At 37.9% G+C, this 21,253-nt stretch overlaps 1 protein-coding gene across 1 annotated transcript in view; it reads left to right on the top strand.

Moving 5' to 3' along the window:
- LOC136864715 (protein CNPPD1) overlaps positions 1-21,253 on the top strand; it is a 164,028-nt gene that overhangs the window by 39,108 nt on the left and 103,667 nt on the right. Inside the window, exon 3 of the mRNA XM_067142047.2 lies at positions 8,697-8,902. Coding sequence (XP_066998148.1) covers positions 8,697-8,902 — 206 coding nt within the window. The remainder of the gene's footprint in view (positions 1-8,696; positions 8,903-21,253) is intronic.

Below are 21,253 nucleotides of genomic sequence, written 5' to 3'. Positions count from 1 at the left end.
GCATGAAGTTCACCTAGGTATGACAGCAAGCATAAACATAATGCATACCGGGACCATATTTACGGTGCTCAAATTATCATTGGAAACGATTTTCCACCCACAGTGTAAAGCATAGTTCTCCCTGCGATTACGAACATCTGTTTGGAATTACCTACTGACGAAATCTTCCGGTGATGTAATATTAACTTCTGGGAACTGTGGCCAGCAGTAACAGGGGAGGTGGCGGACCCTTGTGGTCAGCTGTAATACTATCTCTGGTTTGAGGGTGGTTGTGGACGGAAAGGCACATACCTTACCGTGCTCCTCGCTCATGAGGATTCTCTGTGCATAAACCATGACGTCATCTGCATGTATATTGTCTTCAGGCTCCTAGCACAACCTCCAGTGAGCTTCCTGTATTGTCAGTCGAAACGAACACCTGTCAGTGTAACGAAGCTTCGACATAAGTCGAATGCTTGTGATTGATTGTTGAAATCAGGTCAAAACGAAGAAAACTATTTTGAATTATCCACGAATGCGTGAATATGCATTAGAATTGGGTGTTCACGATGTGTTGCATGTAAGCTCTGGGAAGGCATAGACACATTGCAAAATTACTAACTGGATTGATAGAAGGCAGTTTGGGTTTTGGAAAGGTTATTCCAGTGAGACTCAACTTGGAGGATTCATCCAAGAAGAAGAAGAAGAAGTAGTCATCTCCTGGACAAAACTATCCTTACACGGGTCAAATGGACTGTATCGCTATTGACCTATCCATGGCTTTTGATAGTATAGATTATGAGAGACTGCTGAAAAAAATGAGGGCTATTAGACTGGACAGAAGAGTGGTTAAATGGGTGGTTAAATTTGTAGTCTCGCACCATCGATTTGACAAGGGAGTTTTTGTGACAAAACTCGTATTTTGTAAAAAAAGTGTCTCCACGAAACAAAATTCTAGTTTTGATAGTGAAGTAAGTTTTATTGTTAAAGAAAGATATGGCCATGAAACAAAATACCAGCTTTTATAGGAAAATACATTATGTTATGAAAGAACAATATACACATGAAACAAAATAAGAGTTCTTCTAGCAAAGCACATTGTATTAAATGAAATGAAATGGCATATGGCTTGCTGGGAATGTCCGAGGACAAATTCAGCTCGCGAGATGCAGGTCTCTTGATTTGATACTTGTAGGCGACCTGAGCATCTTGATGAGGATGAAATGATAACACATACATCCAGCCCCCGTGCCAGCGGAATTAACCACTTGTGGTTAAAATTCCCGACCCTGCTAGGAATCAAACCTAGGGCCCGTGTGACCACATTCCAGCATGCTAACCATTTAGGCATGGAGCTGGTTGTTTAAAGAAAATTATCAGGCTAGCAATATTTAACAATGTGAAAAACAGAGTTAGTGGCCACCTGTTACGGGTTCGGGCTGCTGAGTATCGTGCTTTGTATTCATTCACTACGTCAAATCCATCCTTTGTAGAATTATAGAATGTTAATATATAAGGTTTGTTCTTTTCCTCTGAGTCAGGATCAATCTCATCAGTGTCATGCATTGTTGAGATCAGTGGGACAACTATTTGTTTCGGGCAGTAAGAGGTAAGTGTCATGTCGTGTTTTAATGCAAACATGGTTGAACTGACTGGCTTGTTTGTAGGTATGAACTTTGGAGAGATCTCTTTCTTATTTTTTCTGATTGTCCCAACTAAGGTCAAGTTGTGGTCTTTCAAAAGTGTTTCAGCCAATGGTATGGAGGTATACCAATTATCAGTGTGATATTTTCTTCCAGATCCATTAATCAGTTGAACTAGTCTTGAAACTACAGCGAGTCTCGAATTATCAACAGGAAACAGTCCCTATGGCTGCTTACCAGTGTACAGTTCCATGTTCATAGTGTAAAATGTTTTTGCATAGGTCATAGCATTGACTTTTATATATATTTCATGGGCTTATTTTTTTGTGTATTGTCTAAATGTACAGCGGCTCCTGAATGACTGTAACATTTCATCTGTTAGATATTCATTAACAGCTAACTTCGTTTTACATTGTTCTACTGCTTTTTCAAAAACCTTGCTTATAGGCGCTGCTTGTCATGTTTTCTATGCTGTTTTCATGTCTCAGCATTGTCAGATTGGATAGCTCTTATAAAAAAATTTGAATCTCCATAGGCTCATACAATTGTGAAAAAAATCAACACCAGTGCAAAATTCAAATGGGAAGCCCTGAGTACACCAGCCATATATATAATCCCTATAAATGCATCTATTTCAGTCTTTGAAGTGTCAGCAGCATCCATTTCACGGCTGTAGCTCGGCCTTATTTTTACTATGTGTTGATTGGTTAATGAAACAATATCATGTAAAATTACTGTTGTCTCCAAACTTGAACTGGTGAATCAATTGGAATGCCTTCTTTTGCACAAGGAAGATGTCGGATTATGTTGCAGACATTCTTCTGTTTCGCAGAAGACAATGAATATCCCACTTTTAAAATCTTTCCCAACATACTGAGGGCTGGTAATATTTGCCTTATCTTGCTCTTTTATACATGTAGGAATTGCGCTTCTTATTTCTTGTACTACTACTACTACGACTACTACTACTACTACTACTACTACTACTACTACTACTACTACTACTACTACAGATTGCTTGCTATACATGTTTAATTCTTGTACTTCTAACTTATCATCTCTTTCATCATCTGAAGTGACATCATCAGTAAATTCAATTGCGCATTCGTTACAGAATAGCTGTTGCCTTATAGCTCCTGGGTTCACAGGTCTTTCTTCTTCTCGTTGTTCTTCTTTCTCTACACTCTCGTTGAGTCATAAAATTATATCATCTTGTTCTCTGCTCCATAGTCAAGTGCATACAATTTATATGCAACTGTACACCCTTATACATACAAATTAACACAATAATAATCCACTGAAAAAAATAAACCTTAAAACAAAACACTTTTATGGCGACAACAAAGATCGCGGATGGAGACTGTCAGGAGTTGTGCACAGTGTAAAGGACCAGGTAATAAGACAACACCAGGAGTCGCACATGGTGGAAACGACCACACTTACAGGCAAAGCTCTCCACTAATTGACTGGTGATGGAAAGGGGAACAGCGAACATAAACATGTGCAGGGAACGAGTCCATTGAATGGTACAGGAGGGAGGAAGCTTTCTTTATATCTTGAAACTGTTTCAAAAAAATAAAAAATGGGGGTGCTCAGTTTAATAGACCCCTTGTGGGTTAAGATTGGAAAGCCCACAGGGAAGTATTATTGGACCTTTGTTTTCTATGTTTATAAAAGATATGAATAAGAACTGGAATTGCAGATAAGGCTTTTTGCAAACGATACACTTCATAGAGCAGTAAATAAGTTACAGGATTGTGAACGAGTGCAAGAAGCTCTTGACAATATTGTGAGGTGCACAGCAGAACAATGGCATGGTGGTAAACAGGATGAAAAGTCAGGTGGTAAGTTTCAAATAGAGGTAATCCTCTCAATTCCAATTACTGTATTGATGAGGTGAAAGTATGTTATTGTAAGTACTTAGGTGTTAATATAAGGAAACATCTTCATTGGTATAATCACATTAACGAGGTTGTAAATGAATGTTACAGATCTCTTCCTATGATTGAGGCATTTAGGGGTTGTAATAAAGAGGGCATAGAAGACTCTTGTAAGACCCCAGTGTATGGGATACACACCAGGATTACTTGATTTAAGAACTGGAAAAGACCCAAAGGAAAGCAAAATGAACAGTTCTGGGTGCTTTCCAACAAGGGAGTTGTGTTACCAAAATATTTCAAACTTTGGGCTGGGAAGACTTGAGAGTAAGGAGACAAGCTGCGTGAGCAAACGTTATGTTCCAAACTAATACCAATATAGTTGGTCCGTTATTGGTGAAGAGATGGCTTGGTAGATGAACAAGCTCTTGAGTGGAGCTTTTGAAGGTAGCAATGATCATTATATTGAACCCATAATTCTACGATGAGAAAATTATTTTTTATTTTTCTCAATATTTAGTTCAAATAACAAGCTACTTTTATTTGTTTGAGGGCGGCCATTTCGTGAGTCTGGCTGTCTCGGAGCGAGCGCCCCGTGTCAGGCCGAGCCGCAAGCTCGTGAAATGCCGTGACACTTCGGTGAACTGCGAGTATTCAACAATATTTTATATTCACGGAATTCTTCGTAACGAGAGATGTTGGCAACACAGTAAATACAGAAATAAATAATCTAAATTATTCTTAAACCCTACGTGAAGACAGGACCCCCAGGGTAAATATAAATGCAGTTAAGCCTAAGTACAAATCAGCGTCAGATCAGTGGACTAGCTCCACGTGCCAAGGTCAGTGGATGAAGAAAACCCACGAAAAGCCCGGGCAGAAATAATTTATTTCACCTGTTGCAAGTGTGGTAAAATTATGAGATTAACATCTAAATAAATCGCAAGTCTGTCCGGAATTCTGGAACAAGTTTCATGAAAATCGGTCTATTGGACGCGAAATTAGCAGATTGCATAATCAAGCTTAGTGGTGTGAGTAGCATCACCTCATAATACTATAAAAGAAACCCCCCTCTGCATATTTCTCAGTGTCGGTCTGGTTTCTGAAGCAGCGGAAGCTTACGCCCGTCGTCGGCAGAAAAAGTGTATAAGATTGATCTCCAAATAACTTAGTACATGTTCGTGGCTGCGGTTCACATCTACTGTTAGAAAGGGAAGGTGATAGAAATTTTTCTGAACTTTCGCCGACAAAACTGTGAAAGCATAGGCGTCTGTTTAAATACATAGCTGATTTTATTGTATCACCTCGTGTGTGTTGGAAAGTGTTAAGGGAGTTGGGAAGCTAGTCAGAGTAGTTCTGATTTCGTTATCTGTGGAACACCTGTTGTATTAGGGTGAATGAAAGCCGAGTCTGGGGAGAAGGGAGACAGTTGCAGTCGACTGCAGAACGAAGGTGGTTTGCTGTACAAAATCATAACGAAGGAAGTGCGTGATTTGTGGTGTCATTTAATAACGTGTGAAAAGGCAGTATTTGTAAGATTGATATATTTAAGAAGATGATGTTCCTTGTATCCATGTGCGGCTAAGCACGAGGGCAGCTGGCTAAATGTAGCCAGAATATTGAAGATGACATCAATGCAGGTCTGTCTATATTTTGTATTATGTTGTAGTTAGGCTGTTGTTTGTCCCAACCAATTTTTCAAGACGTGTGTCGGGTGATAGTTGTAATTATCAGGCAAAAAGTGTTATAATTTTGGTCAGAGTGTGAAAATTTTAGTTTTGTAAAATTCACGTCAACAAACTATAAAATGCGACGTTGGAATCTTGTGTTATTGTTCTTCGATATATTGTCCGAAGTGAGTAAAATTAGAAAAGTGATAATGGTAAAGTAGTCTTGGCGAATGTTTTAATTTCAAATATCATTTGAATTCAGAAATTTTTGTCGAAATTAATAATAATAATAATAATAATAATGTCTACCGTGGGATAAAATTTTCCTATGTTAAAAGTGCATTTAACAAGTATGTTTTACAAGGATCGCAGGCATTTAGAAAATTTCCAGTGAAATCCGATAAAGTTATGTTTTATTCATGGGAAGTAAAATTTTGTGACATCGTGTATGTCGATGATACGGAAAATCGCGCTGTGTTCTTGTACTCTCGAGATACGAAAGTTGTAGTAACAGTAAAATAAAGAGGTGTATTTTATAATGGTTATTGTTTTTCACAAGAGGATTGAAATTTGAAAAGGGTCTTGAAATATAAGAAAAATGGATTGAGAGCGAAGAATTTATATATGTGGAGATGAGATTGGTAGAAATATTGAAGGTGAAAGGGAGCCTGGATTTTAAGTAATACCGCCGGGATAAGGCGAGGAGAATGAGTTTTGAGACAGGCTATGTTTGCCGAGGAAGGATTTGTGAGACAGACTGTATATTAAATGTGAAATTTTATGCGGCAGGCTGTAGTGTATTCCGCTAACAATCCGAAAATTGAGGCGACTACTGTGTGATGCACAGTAGATTTCTAGTAAGATCCCAGGTGAAAAGCGATTCTAGTAAAGACTTAAAATCATGGTAGTAAAAGTCAAGCGACCAGTTACGTAAAGTCAGTATGAATACTAGGATAATGTGACCTCAAGGATAAAAGAGCATTTAGAATACACGGTTGGTGTTGTTTGACCATGTAAATTTATTGAATTTCGTTTCACTGGATAGTCATGGATATAAATATTTGGAAATGACGGTAGGCGATTTGAGGGTTTCCAATGCGGTGGTGATGATTATTATTTTGACAACATCCACTAAATGGTAGACGTGTGTTGGGAACTATTATTCTTCCCTAAAACTTCATTGCGCATGCTGAGATCGTGTTTGAGTTGGGGGATTGCTCACCACACAATATTTATTTTTCAACTTCACGTTGTTTTTGTAATGAGATAGACTTACTGCATTTCCCGACTTGCGTTGTTTAGTAGTAAGAGACGTTGTTCCGTTGCATGTTATTAGTCTGACCAGGTCTACAACTGAAATGTCAGTGTTTGTTTGAAATTGCTGGTTCGCCTGATATGCTAGCGGAAGCATAATATGACCCAGTTTCCGCCCGACAATAGATTTAGGACGTCACATGTTATCCTAGGAGTATACTGATGATGAGACGTCCTAGTTCACGCTCAACGATAGAATTAGGAGGGTACGTGTACATAGTGATTAGTGTTAGGGTATACAGACTTTAAGTAAGCCCAACGATTGGTCTGGGATGTCAGCCGTACATACTCAAGTCTCAGATTAGATGATTTTGCGAAGTGACCTGTGTGATGGTAGCATCTACAGTAAAATATGAAATATGAAGAGGGTTAGATCGGTAATAATGAGGCCAATCTTGTGCGTGGCTCCCAACAGCTGGAAGGGGCTCCCTAAGATATGGGACCGTTATCGGCAAATGAGGGTTGCCCAACATTGGATATCGACCTAGCGGTGATTGAATATTTTACTGTAATTCTCCATGCGTGTTGAGTTAAAATAACTTCGATATTTTATTTTATTTTACGGACTTAATTGTTTTGTCGTTCTGACGTCCGTTTCGCTTTGATAGTGTGCACATTGACACTCAATGCATTAGTGAGAGACTTGAATTGCGAATGTGGTTTTGATTCGTCAGCCAGTAATATTATTTTTATTTTAAATTTCGTCGTTCTGGCATTTTATACGTATTTTGAATTCGATTAAGTGATAACTTTGTAGATGTGTGTTGGGACAAACAATAAGTAGATGGATCTGTAATGGTAGTCATTGTTTAAGAAGGAAGGAATTCCTTAAGTTGTTGTATTTTTCAATGTGGACTGGTAATTTTATTAAGCGTAACGTAACCATTTCTAACCTGAAAATCGGTTTGATAATAAGACTTTTCAAGTGATTTACCACTTTTTAATTAACTTCAGTGTTTGGCATTTCTTCTAAATGCGTGATGAATAAGTGTTTCCTGCATTTTGCAGTTTTGTTCCTTCAGAACGACGTAACATAAGATCCTCGCGGATCATGGTGTTGTTGGTTCCTTCTGAACAGCTGTTTGGGTGATGACGTTTAGCATCGGGATTATTTTATCACTTAAGGGTGTCATGAATGACAAATACATGGTGGAATTTTATTTCAATTGTGAATGCTGCTGTTAACTCGTAGTGAACACCATGCTTTCCCGTAATATTTCGCAACCTATCCAAAGCAACTGATAGTCAATTTGGTTCGATTAAGGGTCCATTCGGCGAGTGTTCCGTATCCGCAAGGGTATTCGACTGGTGGATAACCTTAATTGAGAGGAAATCAGGCGTTCTACTTGTTGGAAGTCAGATTTTCCACGGATCGTGTGGATTAATTCTCAGTTATCGTTTGGAATAATAGGTGCCCGGTTTTCAGGTTTTTCCTTTTTCAGTTTTTCAGTTTCGCTGTCCACTAATTTATTACTTTCCCCGAAGCAACTCTTCGATATTGTGAGAAATAAATCAACGCTATGCAATGTGACTGCGTTTGAAATATTCATTAATAAATGATTTATAATTTTTTTATTTCAAGGATTTATATAAAATAATAATGTTGTCGTGCCATTTCGAATTTAATAAAAGTTAGTAAGCACGTAATTACTCCTCATTTCAAGTAGTTAGGCTCTCTTCTGAACCCCATCGTTTGGTTAAGATCGTGACCGAATTTCTCCCTGCAACGACCCAAGATTTAAGAGTTCAATATTGCTCTGCTGTAGCCGACCAACGATGGAATGGTAAGTTCAAGGGTTCAATATGAAGATAAAGTTGGAATTCAAGATGACAAATTTGGATAAATATTTGTGTATGGGAAGAGGAATTATGGATTGGAATAATTTATCAAGGGAGATTTTCAATAAATTGTGTATTTATTCCAAATCATCCTTAACTGTAGATCAGTGATGATTGATTGATTGAACAGAGTGTAAATGTGACCTTGAATCATGAATGAGAAGACAATAGTCTTGAAGTATACCTCTCGGTGAATATTTCTGTCTGTTAGACATTTACGAGAGAAATGTAAAACATTTTAAAGATATAGAAGGGGTTATGAAGGATATGAATACTATGGTAGAATATTCACTAATCCATGTATTGCTCCATTGTGACTTCACTTTCTTTTCTTAATATATATGCTAGATTTATTATATGCATTTCATTTTCAGAGCTTGCAGCAGAGTTATTCACCGAAGCTAAGCATGAGCATAGCATCCAGAGTTTGGACTTGGGAGAAGCTGCAACATTTTCTAGAAAAGCAAGCGTGTCTCCTTGTTCTCTAGTTCTGGCATTGCTGTATTTGGACCGTTTAAAGAGCCGCGACCCTGAGTACCTCCAGAGAGTGGCTCCATCAGAGTTGTTTGTTGTGTCTATGGTGAGTTAATCATTGAAGTGTAACTTAAGTGGCTTGTTAATTTTTGGTAATAAACATCAGTAATTTTGTGACTCGCCTTCCTATACCAGTTTCATGGTACGAGCATATTGTACATAATACAAATGTAAATGTTAAAGAAGTAACAAATGATTCAGTTAGTGATATTCTGCAGAAAAGATATGTCAGGGCACCAGTTTCCTGGAAACACAGGGAAATAAAAATGCAGAAAATACGGGGAAACGACTTGGCATGTGAAAGTTAAACTTTCAATATATGACTGGACCCGAGCACAATGATCAAGCGAGACTAATATGTAGATGTAATGACAGTCCCTCGCAGCGAGTAGTACTTTGAGAGAGATATATAGAGATAATAGTGAGCGTGCAGGGCAGTGAAGGAGAGTGAATGAAAAAAGATTGACATACTTGCAATCTTACATGCAACTAATCTCATGATTAGAACTTTATTGAATTTGCTATAATATGCTTACAATATTGTGATTTTTTTATTCCACCTTTTCAATACAATTGGTTTTATGTTGTTAGATCATAATGCTACAACACTGTTTTATAGGGACATGTTTCGCTTGAATATCAAGCATCCTCAGCCTATATAATCATCTCAAGGTTGAGACTGGTCGTATTTGATTAGTTTTGACAAATTTGTGCTTAATTATAATTCTAACAATAAAGTAATAAAATTTATAAACATAGGAATTTATGAATACATTAATAGTTTAACAATATGAATGACTATACTAAAATTGGAATATCCGTTATTCTAAAGATATTGACAACCAAAACACAGTGTCTTCAAGTGTTGAAAATTTGGCTAAAATTGTTTTCTCAAAGTTTTAGTTTATTAAAAACAATTGTAATTTGACTTCTATGTTAAAACTTGGGTCGTAATTATAGTTAAAACTTATTGGTGTCTTAAGATTAAAATCTTGGATCCTTTTGGAATTCAGCTTCTTGTTTTAATTTGGAGGCTTGCTACTGTAATTTAATAGTTTTAGACAGTAAAATGTTGAATTAGTTTCATCGAACTAGTCTTGTTTTTACGATCAGATTTTCCATTGGTAGTAGTTTGTATTTATGAGATCCTTAGTCAAAAGGGGTGTCAATCCAAAACCTTGAAGAGTTGATTTGTTTCTTTCATAATATTTGAGTGATGGTGCGTCTGTAACAAAGGAAATTTACGTGAATAATGTTGTGTGTTATGGTGCTTTTACAGTGATCTGATGGTATGTATTCACTTACCCCTTTGACTGCTACTACGAAACCTTGTGGACTTTGTTACATTATGGCGACTGTTATCTGTTGTGGTTCTACTCCTTGTGTTATACGTATGGAAAAGCTGTTGTGGAGGACGGGTAGGGGATTTAGGGGAAGAAATATTAGGCAGGGCGTTAGACATTGGCGTATCATGTGGTGAGGAGTCCTTGTCTGTTGTCGATGTGGGGGTAGGGGAGGAGACTGTAGGCGGGGTGTTGGGCCTTGGCATGTTGTATGGAGGGGAATCTTTATGTGTTGTCTAAGTAGTTTCAGTGGTGGGAGTTTTCAGATTAAATATCTTAAAGAATTTACTATTATCTGATTTGAAAGTTTGTAATAATATTGGCAATTGCTCTATTAACGGACTTTTAATATCGACCGCGTCATTCAGGTTTTTTTTCTTATTAAAATATTGGTCCAAATAAATATATATATTTTCAAACTCAGTCATTAGCTTCCCCTTCTCAATCCTTTTGATTATAGTGAGGTCTTTGTCTATTGAGGTATATTGATGGCCAGTTTCTTTCATACGGTTACTCGTTGCGGAATATATATTATGTTTTAAGGCGTTAAAGTGTTTCATGTATCTAGTAAGGAAGCTGCGGCTAGTTTGGCCAATATATAAAAATTTACACTGTGCGCATGATAGTCTGTATATTCCGGAGCCTTGAAATTTGTTATTGTTGGAGTTTACTATGTTATGATTAAAGAATAAGTTTTTATTGGTGTTGTGTGTTTTGAAGGCTACATAGTAAACTCCAACAATAACAAATTTCAAGGCTCCAGAATATAGAGACTATCATGCGCACAGTGTAAATTTTCATATATTCGCCAAACTGACCGCAGCTTCCTTACTAGATACATGAAACACTTTAACGCCTTAAAACATAATATATATTCCACAATGAGTAACCATATGAAAGAAACCGGCCAACATTATACCTCAATAGACAAAGACCTCACAATAATCAAAAGGATTGAAAAGGGGAAGCTAATGACGGAGTTTGAAAATATATATATTTATTTGGACCAATATTTTAATAAGGAAAAAATTGAATGACGCGGTCGATATAAAAAGTCCGTTAATAGAGCAATTGCCAATATTATTACAAACTTTCAAATCAGATAATAGTAAATTCTTTAAGATATTTAATCTGAAAACTCCCACCACAGAAACTACTTAGACAACACACAAAGATTCCCCTCCATACAACATGCCAAGGCCCAACGCCCCGTCTACAGTCTCCTCCCCTACCCCCACCTCGACAACAGATAACGACTCCTCACCACATTATACGCCAATGTCTAACGCCCCGCGTAATATTTCTTCCCCTAAATCCCCTACCCGTCCTCCACAACAGCTTTTCCATACGTATAACACAAGGAGTAGAACCACAACAGATAACAGTCGCCATAATGTAACAAAGTCCACAAGGTTTCGTAGTAGCAGTCAAAGGGGTTAGTGAATACATACCATTAGATCACTGTAAAAGCACAATAACACACAACATTATTCACGTAAATTTCCTTTGTTACTGGCGCACCATCACTCAAATATTATGAAAGAAACAAATCAACTCCTCAAGATATTGGATTGGCGTCCCTTTTGACTAAGTACCTCATAAATACAAACTACTACCGACGGAAAATCTGATCGTAAAAACAAGACTAGTTCGATGAAACTAATTCAACATTTTACTGTCTAAAACTATTAAATTACAGTAGCAAGCCTCCAAATTAAAACAAGAAGCTGAATTCCAAAAGGATCCAAGATTTTAATCTTAAGACACCAATAAGTTTTAACTATAATTACGACTCAAGTTTTAACATAGAAGTCAAATTACAATTGTTTTTAATAAACTAGAACTTTGAGAAAACAATTTTTGCCAAATTTTTAACATTTGAAGACACTGTGGTTTGGTTGTCAATATCTTTAGAATTAACGGATATTCCAATTTTAGTATAGTCATTCATATTGTTAAACTATTAATGTGTTCATAATAAATTCCTATCTTTATATATTTTATTACTTTATTGTTAGAATTATAATTAAGCACAAATTTGTCAAAACTAATCAAATACGATAGGTCTTAACCTTGAGATGATTATATAGGCTGAGGATGCTTGAATATCAAGCGAAACATGTCCCTATAAAACAGTGTTGTAGCATTATGATCTAACAACATAAAACCAATTGTATTGAAAAGGTGGAATAAAAAATCACAATATTGTAAGCATATTATACTTGCAATAACCGCTCGAATATGGCGGTACATGAGGTGTGCAGCTTATCTAGTATTGCATTAGTTTGAGTGTGGTGTAGCTTACAATTCACGTTTAATGATAACTTTTTCCAGGTCTTACTTTGATAGTAAAATTAAATGTTTGTAGACAATAAATTACCCTATAAATTTGTAATTGCCTTGTTCTCCTAATAACAAGACTTACTTTACTGTATAATATTATTAATGAAAAATTTGTTGATAAGGAAGCCACATACCGGGCGAGTTGGCCGTGCGGTTAGGGGTGTGCAGCTGTGAGCTTGCATCCAGGAGAGAGTGGGTTCAAACCCCACTGTCAGCAGTCCTGAAGATGATTTTTTGTGGTTTACCCTTTTCACACCAGGCAAATGCTGGGGCTGTACCTTAATTAAGGCCACGGCTGTTTCCTTCCCACTCCTAGCCCTTTTCTATCCCATCGTCGCCATAAGACTATCTGTGTCTGTGCAGTGTAAAGCAACTACTCGGTTAAATATAACTTAACAGCTTTCCAGTCTGCCAAACACAAGAGTTAAATATAAACGTTACTCTCTAACATATCTAAAAAAAAAAATTTATAAAACAAGGAAGTGTGTATTTTATGCAAATTATGTAGAGGTGCTAACTATTATGGATTGCCCATAATTATTACAGATGTTGCCTCATTATTCATTAGAAATGATTATGGAAAAGCAAAATTATCACTGAAAAAAAAAAAAAAAAAAAAAAGAAGGGTATGTGTCATTGGTGCTTCTTTCTATGCACACTAGTTGACCTGCATACAAATTCGAAAGACACTTCCATTTATTACAGGAACAGATTCCTAACCCGTTTCAAGATGATGATTCCAGAATATGATAGACATGCTCGAGCGTCACTATTATGTACTGTGTCCCTCTAAATTTAATGCAGGAAAAAATATCCCAGGGAAAACAGATTTAGGTTACCGGCGGTCACCCTGTGAGTTCACAGAACAGATTATACTTTTAGTCCATCTTTGGTGTTCAAAAATTGAAAGCTGGAAATTTCATTAGCTGGAGGTAACAGACAATTTGCCCCCAGTGGCCCCGGTTCAATTCCTGGCGCTTTTTTTAAATCGTGGATCTATGGGCTGGTTCAAGGTCCACTTAGCGTGTGTGAATACAACTGAGGAGCTATCTGACGGGGAGATAGTGGCCCAGGTCTAGAAAACCAAGAATAACTCTTGAGAGGATTCTTGCGCTGACAAAGCATCACCTCCTGATCTGCAGGCCTACAAGCAGAGCAGCAGTTGCTTGCTGTTGTGCCATAGGGTTATTTTGAGGAAACAGACATGAAAAGAATGATCATGGTACAAAGCGATAAGAATGGTGACAGGAAGGTATTCATAATGAAGGCTAAGTTTGCAATGAATATTTGGGATAAAGTAGTACACATGAACTGGTTTCAGAGGTGGGTGGTCATGCAAGGTGAATAGAGGAGGTTAGGTTACCTGGGAGACTGTGAACCTTTGAGCAAAGGGGTAGAGAAGTAGATGTCCTAGGTGAGGTTTTACTACTGAACACTGAAAATCATAATATTTCTACAGAGGTGCCAACTATTACGGGTTATCCGTAATCATAACGGATTTCACCTCACGATTACGGCATTACGCTCAAAGGGGATATTATTACGAAAAAGCGACAATATCACAAAAACACATTTCTATGGGGAGAAAAAGAAAAGGGGGAAAAATGAATCCTTTCGAGCATTACTGCTGAGCCCTCCCCTTTTCAGCGTTTGTGATTTGGCTGTGATACTTGTACCGTCGCTTCCATTTGCTACCCGTTAGCGTTAAAAGTTCATTGTGATTGAAAGAGCTCGTCTCCTTTATAAAACCCTAGGTAATATTGTATTTACAGCATTAAGTGTATCTGACAGTAACTCTCCCGCAGAAAGCATTTTCAGTGTTGATAGGAAAAATCGGAGGGAATTCAGGACTACATGGAGCACATCTACATCGGAAACTCTTGTGGTTCAGAAGGCGAATGTTTCATCACAGGGGGAAGGATGCTTCAAGGAAGTCCACACTGAAGAGCATCTGCTGGGTGCGAAACAAGCTACAAAGAATATTTTATGACAGAACTAACTGGTATTGTGCAAATTTTGCTGTGTAATATGAAATACTTCAGAACAGATTGCTGTCGGGAAGGGCAAAGGGGATGTCATTATCGAGAAGGTAGATGATACTTTGGATATGACTCGAAAATTTTCGGGGTGAAGGGGGGATTACTGAAAACCCACTTCAAAGGTTGGCACCTCTGTTTCTATAACGAAAATGCCTTTCAAATGCACTGTTCTACACTCATCTTTTGCCTCCCAGAAATTAGTATGTGTATTGTTTACTGAGACACTAATCTGCCAGTCACTTATTTTTTCAAGAATGCAATGTATAAACTTTCTTAACTCAGTTGAAATTTCTGTAGGCAAGAGTATTTACTTCATGATTTAAAAGAAAATACTTTTAATGGAACAGATTTATACATTAATTTTATATGTTTGAAGTTAGATGTATGTTGTGATAAGTATGTTTGTATTCTTCTCCTCTAATTTTATGTACACACGATCAGCAGTAGTATATTCTGTAAGAAAAATCAGCTCCTGGATGGAACTATCTTTACACTGCTCTGTTTTGAGACCACTTTTGCCATTATGGATTGCAAGCTTGATGGGCTCTGGATATCTTTTCTTAAGTTAGAAGTAACATGCATGAAAATAGCAAGAATGATAGCTGTACAAACATGTGGGAACAATGGCAGAAGGGTATTCGAATGAGGAGATATCAAGGGTAAGCTGGGAATGAAAATCATGGATGAAGCGATGCACACAAACTGGCTTCATTGGTGGGGTTATGTGAAATGAATGGAGGAGGGTAGGTTACGTAGGAGAATAATGAACTCAGTCATGGAGGGTAAGAGAAGTAAAGGGAGACCAAGATGACTAGAGCTCGATAGCTTCAGTCGCTTAAGTGCGGTCAGTATCCCGTATTTGAGCGCAGGGTTGCCATGTTCAGTAGTAATCACGCGCGCAATGAACACAGCTTTTCGTTTGCTTTCAACCCTTAATTTTATTTCCTCTTATAAATTCCACTTCCCATCACCTTTTCTGATGAGGACCTTGGACCTTCACTGGCAGGTTTAGAATGGGTTGGCTTCCTAATTTAAGAATATCGCACTGTACAATTTTGACAAGGGTTATTTACATTATTATTTACATTTATTTAGGCAACAGCATTTAATTCTGTCAATATTCCTTGTCTGAAAAATCACCGTGTTCCGATGAATCGGTGCTGCTGCCATTAATGTTGATTATGACTGGCTCAGACAGTCCGTCTTTCTCCCATTGGTTTTATTCAGATTTTTTGGCGTGTTTAATACATTGTTTTCAGAGTTCAGGGGTTACGGCATGTAAGGCTTCTCGGCATAAAGCGTTAATTGCGTCCATACCTCTACCCTTTTCTAATGTGTTAGCCATATTTACTTTTGATATTTTCCCTTTTACGTAAGCTCTAATGAGCTCCATTGGATTAAGCTCGCAGTGGTAACTGGTAACCAAACAAGCTGTACACATATCTGAAGTCGTTTAGTCAGTTGTTCCATCTTCTTTACCAGTGTTTGAAAGTAAGGCTTGGCAAAAACAATCAGTTCTGATTTAGTTAATTTGTTATAATCTTCAACTGGAGGTGGTAGTGAAATATTCTGTGATGTTCATCATCATCATCATCATCATCATCTGTTTACCCTCCAGGTTCGGTTTTTCCCTCGGACTTAGCGAGGGATCCCACCTCTACCGCCTCAAGGGCAGTGTCCTGGAGCTTCAGACTCTTGGTCGGGGGATACAACTGGGGAGTATGACCAGTACCTCGCCCAGGCGGCCTCACCTGCTATGCAGAACAGGGGCCTTGTGGAGGGATGGGAAGATTGGAAGGGATAGGCAAGGAAGAGGGAAGGAAGCGGCCGTGGCCTTCAGTTAGGTACCATCCCGGCATTCGCCTGGAGGAGAAGTGGGAAACCACGGAAAACCACTTCCAGGATGGCTGAGGTGGGAATCGAACCCACCTCTACTCAGTTGACCTCCCGAGGCTGAGTGGACCCCGTTCCAGCCCTCGTACCACTTTTCAAATTTCGTGGCAGAGCCGGGAATCGAACCCGGGCCTCTGGGGGTGGCAGCTAATCACGCTAACCACTACACCACAGAGGCGGACTTCTGTGATGTTAACAGATATAATTTCAGGTTTCAGCCATGACATATTTGGGTTTTTAGTTGAAGGATTCACCATCGTATGATATAGAGCTTCATCTATAACGACAGCCGACCTTTGAGGCAATAAACTCAGGAATTTCATGAACCGTTCTTCATAATGAGTCGAGTTCATCTCATTGTGGTAATCACCCCTCCGTTTCTTGTCAATAAAACAAGTTATGCACCGTCAAGAAATCCTTCATCACTTCCGGTGTGTAAAATTATGATGCGTTTCCCAGAGTCAGACGGTGTTTTGAACCCTCCACGCCTCCATAAATTTGCTGAATGTTCCCTCTGTACAGCTTATAGTTGTCGAAGTTTTCTACAGCATCAACCACATTTTCTTGCCACCCATATTTCATTCTGTGCTTCTGTCCACACGTTATCTTGTCTGTAAAGAAGATCTTGCAGCCCTGTGCTCTTATGTCTCTAATTCGTCTAAGGTAGGTATGTCAGTTTGCAGCAACTGTCACAGGTTCCATTAGCACTGGTATTCTGTTGAGTTTTTTGAATCGGAATCCCAAACTTTTAACTACTTTCAAAAGCGTAGAAATTGACATATTAGGAAAATCTGCCATATTTTCTAAAAGTTTTAAGTGTGGGAAAAACCGCATTCATATAAAAATCGTGTAGGGTTATTTCTTCGTATTTGCTGAAAGTAAAATCACCGAGATTGATTTTTCGGACACCCCAGTCTCATACACTGCTTCTTTCTTGACCTAAATGATTTAATTCTAATTCCATCATTTTCTTTTGAAGCAGCTACTCCTCTCTTCACGGACGAGAGCGATAATCCAAGACAGTCTGCCACTTTCTGGTACACAGGGAACTTCTTGTCCCCTATTTTCCCCCCTTACTTTGAAAGAAACAAATAGCACTCAAAATCAATGCAAGTTCAACCAAGGTGACGGGCATTCCATTTTACAAGTACCCGGGGCGAGTGTACACAACACTGTGCCCAATTTCTTAACTCTGTCTGCTGTTAATTGCACAGACCAGCATGCACAAAACCTCTCTTCAATATTATTCTTCATAAATTTGGTACCACACTGTATGGTTACATTGGTTGTAGTTTCTGATAACCATGACTGAGTGCTTCAAAACAAGCCCATGTTTCCTGCTGTATATTTATCATGGGCTGAGGAGAGTTGCTTTAGAAAAATGATAAGAACTCTTTTCGGGGTGGTTGAAAAAATTGCAACTTGAGTATTACACTGAAAATATGTGTGGTTATAGCATATAAAAATTTCATTACCCTCAGATAAGTAGTTTTCTCTGTATATATTCCTAAATGAGCACTTCCTAGAGAAGAAGCCAAAAACCCGGACAATATTTACTACAACCGCAAATAAAAAATGTTTAATGAACTTCAAAAACAATGTCTCTTATATACTCTAATGCAGAATTAAACAACGAAAATATTGGTATAACTCACTTTGCAATAGGCCTATCGGTTCGTTAGTAATTAAAGCCTAAACTCGAATGTCCATAATAAAATATCTGACAGTAGTTACAAATAGAGGATTGTGGAGGCATTTAGTAACTGTACAGAGGCCTGCAATTTGATTGCTGATAGGCATAACAGTCCATAATTATGTATGGACGGAGTTAATAAAGGCTAATGAAATCCAAAGAAATACCTTGCATTTTCACATATCGAAACATCTCAGGTTCCCAAAATATTTCGTAAATTAAGAAAAGAAGTCTTGAATAATTGAATTAACATCTGATGTTTACAAAATTAATGATAGAAAATCTCACTTGATGAAGAAATTGAAATTAGCTTTTTCAAAAAAATAAAATAAACTTTATCTGATTTTTATGCACTTCTTCAACAATGTGAATTTCGCTAAATAACATGACTCACTTGACCATTGCATGTTCAGTCAAAGTGGAATTAATACAGCAAAATAATTATCTACTTGCTTCACCATTTAATAACGAAGTGGACAAGAGACCGCTGGTCTCAAGAAAACACACAGCAATGAATCGCTTATGATTGTCGCTTGCATGATTGTAGTTAAATTGTGTGTATGTGTGTGTGAATATTAGCATTTAACCATGTAAAGTAAGACTTGTTGCATAGTATCATATATGGATCTGCTTTGTAATAAGTTTTGACATTTCAACGCACATGTTGCAATACTGTTAGCGTAACTGCCGAGTCATTGCTACGTCATTGCGTGCATTTAGCGGTGAGCTCACTTGTTTGGAGGAACCCAGCTGCCCCAGGCAATTTCACCATTGTATCTAACATTTGGAGCAGGGTGGGAGTATATCATAGTTATTTCTGGAGATTGCGTAGGTATGTCAACTAATGTCTGTTCAAAAATGAAGTTTTAATTAATGCAGAATTTGCAAATATTTCTGCTATAAGTAAGGCATCATTTACTAGCCTGAGATTTTTCATTTACAAGTTTCTGAATATTTAGATAAAGAAACTGATATTCGGCATTCCCAGTTCTGTAACTTTCAGCTCAAAGTAACAGACCTGGCAAAAGGAAGAATTTATGTTCAGTGGGCATTGGTAGGTCAGATGAAATCAGCTGATGGTTTACTTAAATATGGCAGACTCTGTAAAGTGACGCTTGCTATTTTATCAGTTCCACATAACCTTGCAGAATGTGAAAGGATTTTTAGCCGAGTCACAAAGACAAAAGCACTATTCAGATCCTTGCCTGTCTGAACAAACTTTGGAGAAACTTTTAACCTTAAAATCAATTCGGCAAGGCAAGTGCTTTGAGCAGAAATTTAGTTCTGTGTTTCTGAAGAGGGCTAAGTCAGCTACAGGTGTGTTGAACAACAATTAGTCGTAATGTGTTCAGCATGTTGTAGGATGAGAAGTCACATGTTCAGGTATCTCCTATATTTAGTACAGGTAGACCTCGTTATACGCGATAGTTACGTTCCACGGAATTGGCGCGCATACCGAATTTGCGTAAATCGAGAGTCATTTTATATGTAAAATATAGGATTAGGTTTCCGTTTACTCACATAAAGCAGAGATTCTTAGTATTAAAAAAAACCCACCATTATCATGTTTCTGAAACACTGAAACACACAATAATAAACTAAACTCTGCATACAAGCTCTTGGCTTTAGCTTGAATAGCAGCTCCAGAAAGAGGCATGTGTTTGGTTGTGATGCTCGATCCTATTCATTCTTTCCATCGCTTCCGAGCAAGATTTGGTCACTCCAGTCACACTTAAATTAGTAGAAGGTTGAGCAGTTTTTTCAAATTGATTCCGCATTGTCAACAATAGTTTTCACATAGGATTCACGAAGTCCCAAAGCAAGCTGAATGTCAACACTACGCTCACGTTTCTCACAGCTGTCCAAGACTTCTAACGTTGTTTCTAACGAATGTGACTTTGCTATACGCTTCTTTCCTTCGACAGTCACACTTTCTGTCCTTTCACCCGGCGTTTTAAACACGAAACCTGTCAAGTGCAACTTTACAGCTCTACTGACCGGAACTGACGATTCACGTCTCGACAAACACGACAGAAGATGCACGTTGATATGCGCTTGCAGCATTTAACTTTGGCGCGTGACATAGTGTACGTTACAGAGTTCGGCACGCATGTCTATACCCGCCTTAAGGCATTACAGCTTCCACGTACTGTTACCAGATGGCTGCAATAGACTTAAAACCAAAATTGCGTATATGCGAAATCGCGGATAACGAATCCGCGTATAACGGTGTTTACCTGTATTCACATATAAATAATGAAAAATGTATATATGTAGGCCAAATAGACTTGTTAATGTATTGAATTATAATGGATTAGTAATGTTCTGCCGTCAGTGATGTGTCGTAATACGTTGCAATAAGCTGCCAAATTTCTCATGATTTCTTACTTTTGAAAGTTCATTTCCAATGAGGTCTATTTTGATGCGGTATAACATAATATAAAGGATACGTATTCTGGCATTGTATGCAGCGGTAAGTACATGAATGACTACGCTAAGCACAGAAACTGATGGCTACTGTAGGTACATCTGTCTGGATACTAGAGGCATGCATTATTCGAACTCGAGACGGGGCAAGATGCGCCTGTCTGCATATGCAATAACATTACACATGAGTGGAACGTGTAATCAAATTTGCCTGAGATTGCTCCAATTCTTTCGACAGGCAGGTGTACATCATCAATATCATATGACCACTGCTTGTGTTTACATATATTACGGTGACGTAGGAACTAATTCATAGCAGTGTTACAGAGTATTAGCGTCATAGTTAAGTACAGTGGAACCTTAGCTTGCGAGCATAATTCGTTCTGGCAACATGCTTGTAATCAAAAGCGCTCGTATATCAAAACAATTTTTCCCATAAGAAACAATTGAAACGCAGATGATTCGTCCACAACAAAAAAAATATTTATTCGCATACCATTTCTTAAACAAAATATAACGTAAAACAAATTGAAGTGCGCTTTTCCTTACAATAGGAGACGAGAGATGACATGAGAAGATTTACTGTGTAGCACGAATTTCACTAACGAAATCACTGTTATCTGTTGGCTCACTGGAATTGTTTTCTTTTCATTCAACTT

Source organism: Anabrus simplex, chromosome 2 (assembly GCF_040414725.1).
Source record: "Anabrus simplex isolate iqAnaSimp1 chromosome 2, ASM4041472v1, whole genome shotgun sequence".
Taxonomy (NCBI): Eukaryota; Metazoa; Arthropoda; class Insecta; order Orthoptera; family Tettigoniidae; genus Anabrus; species Anabrus simplex.
Note: the sequence above shows the minus strand (reverse complement) of the source record. Positions and strands in the feature narration are given on the sequence as shown.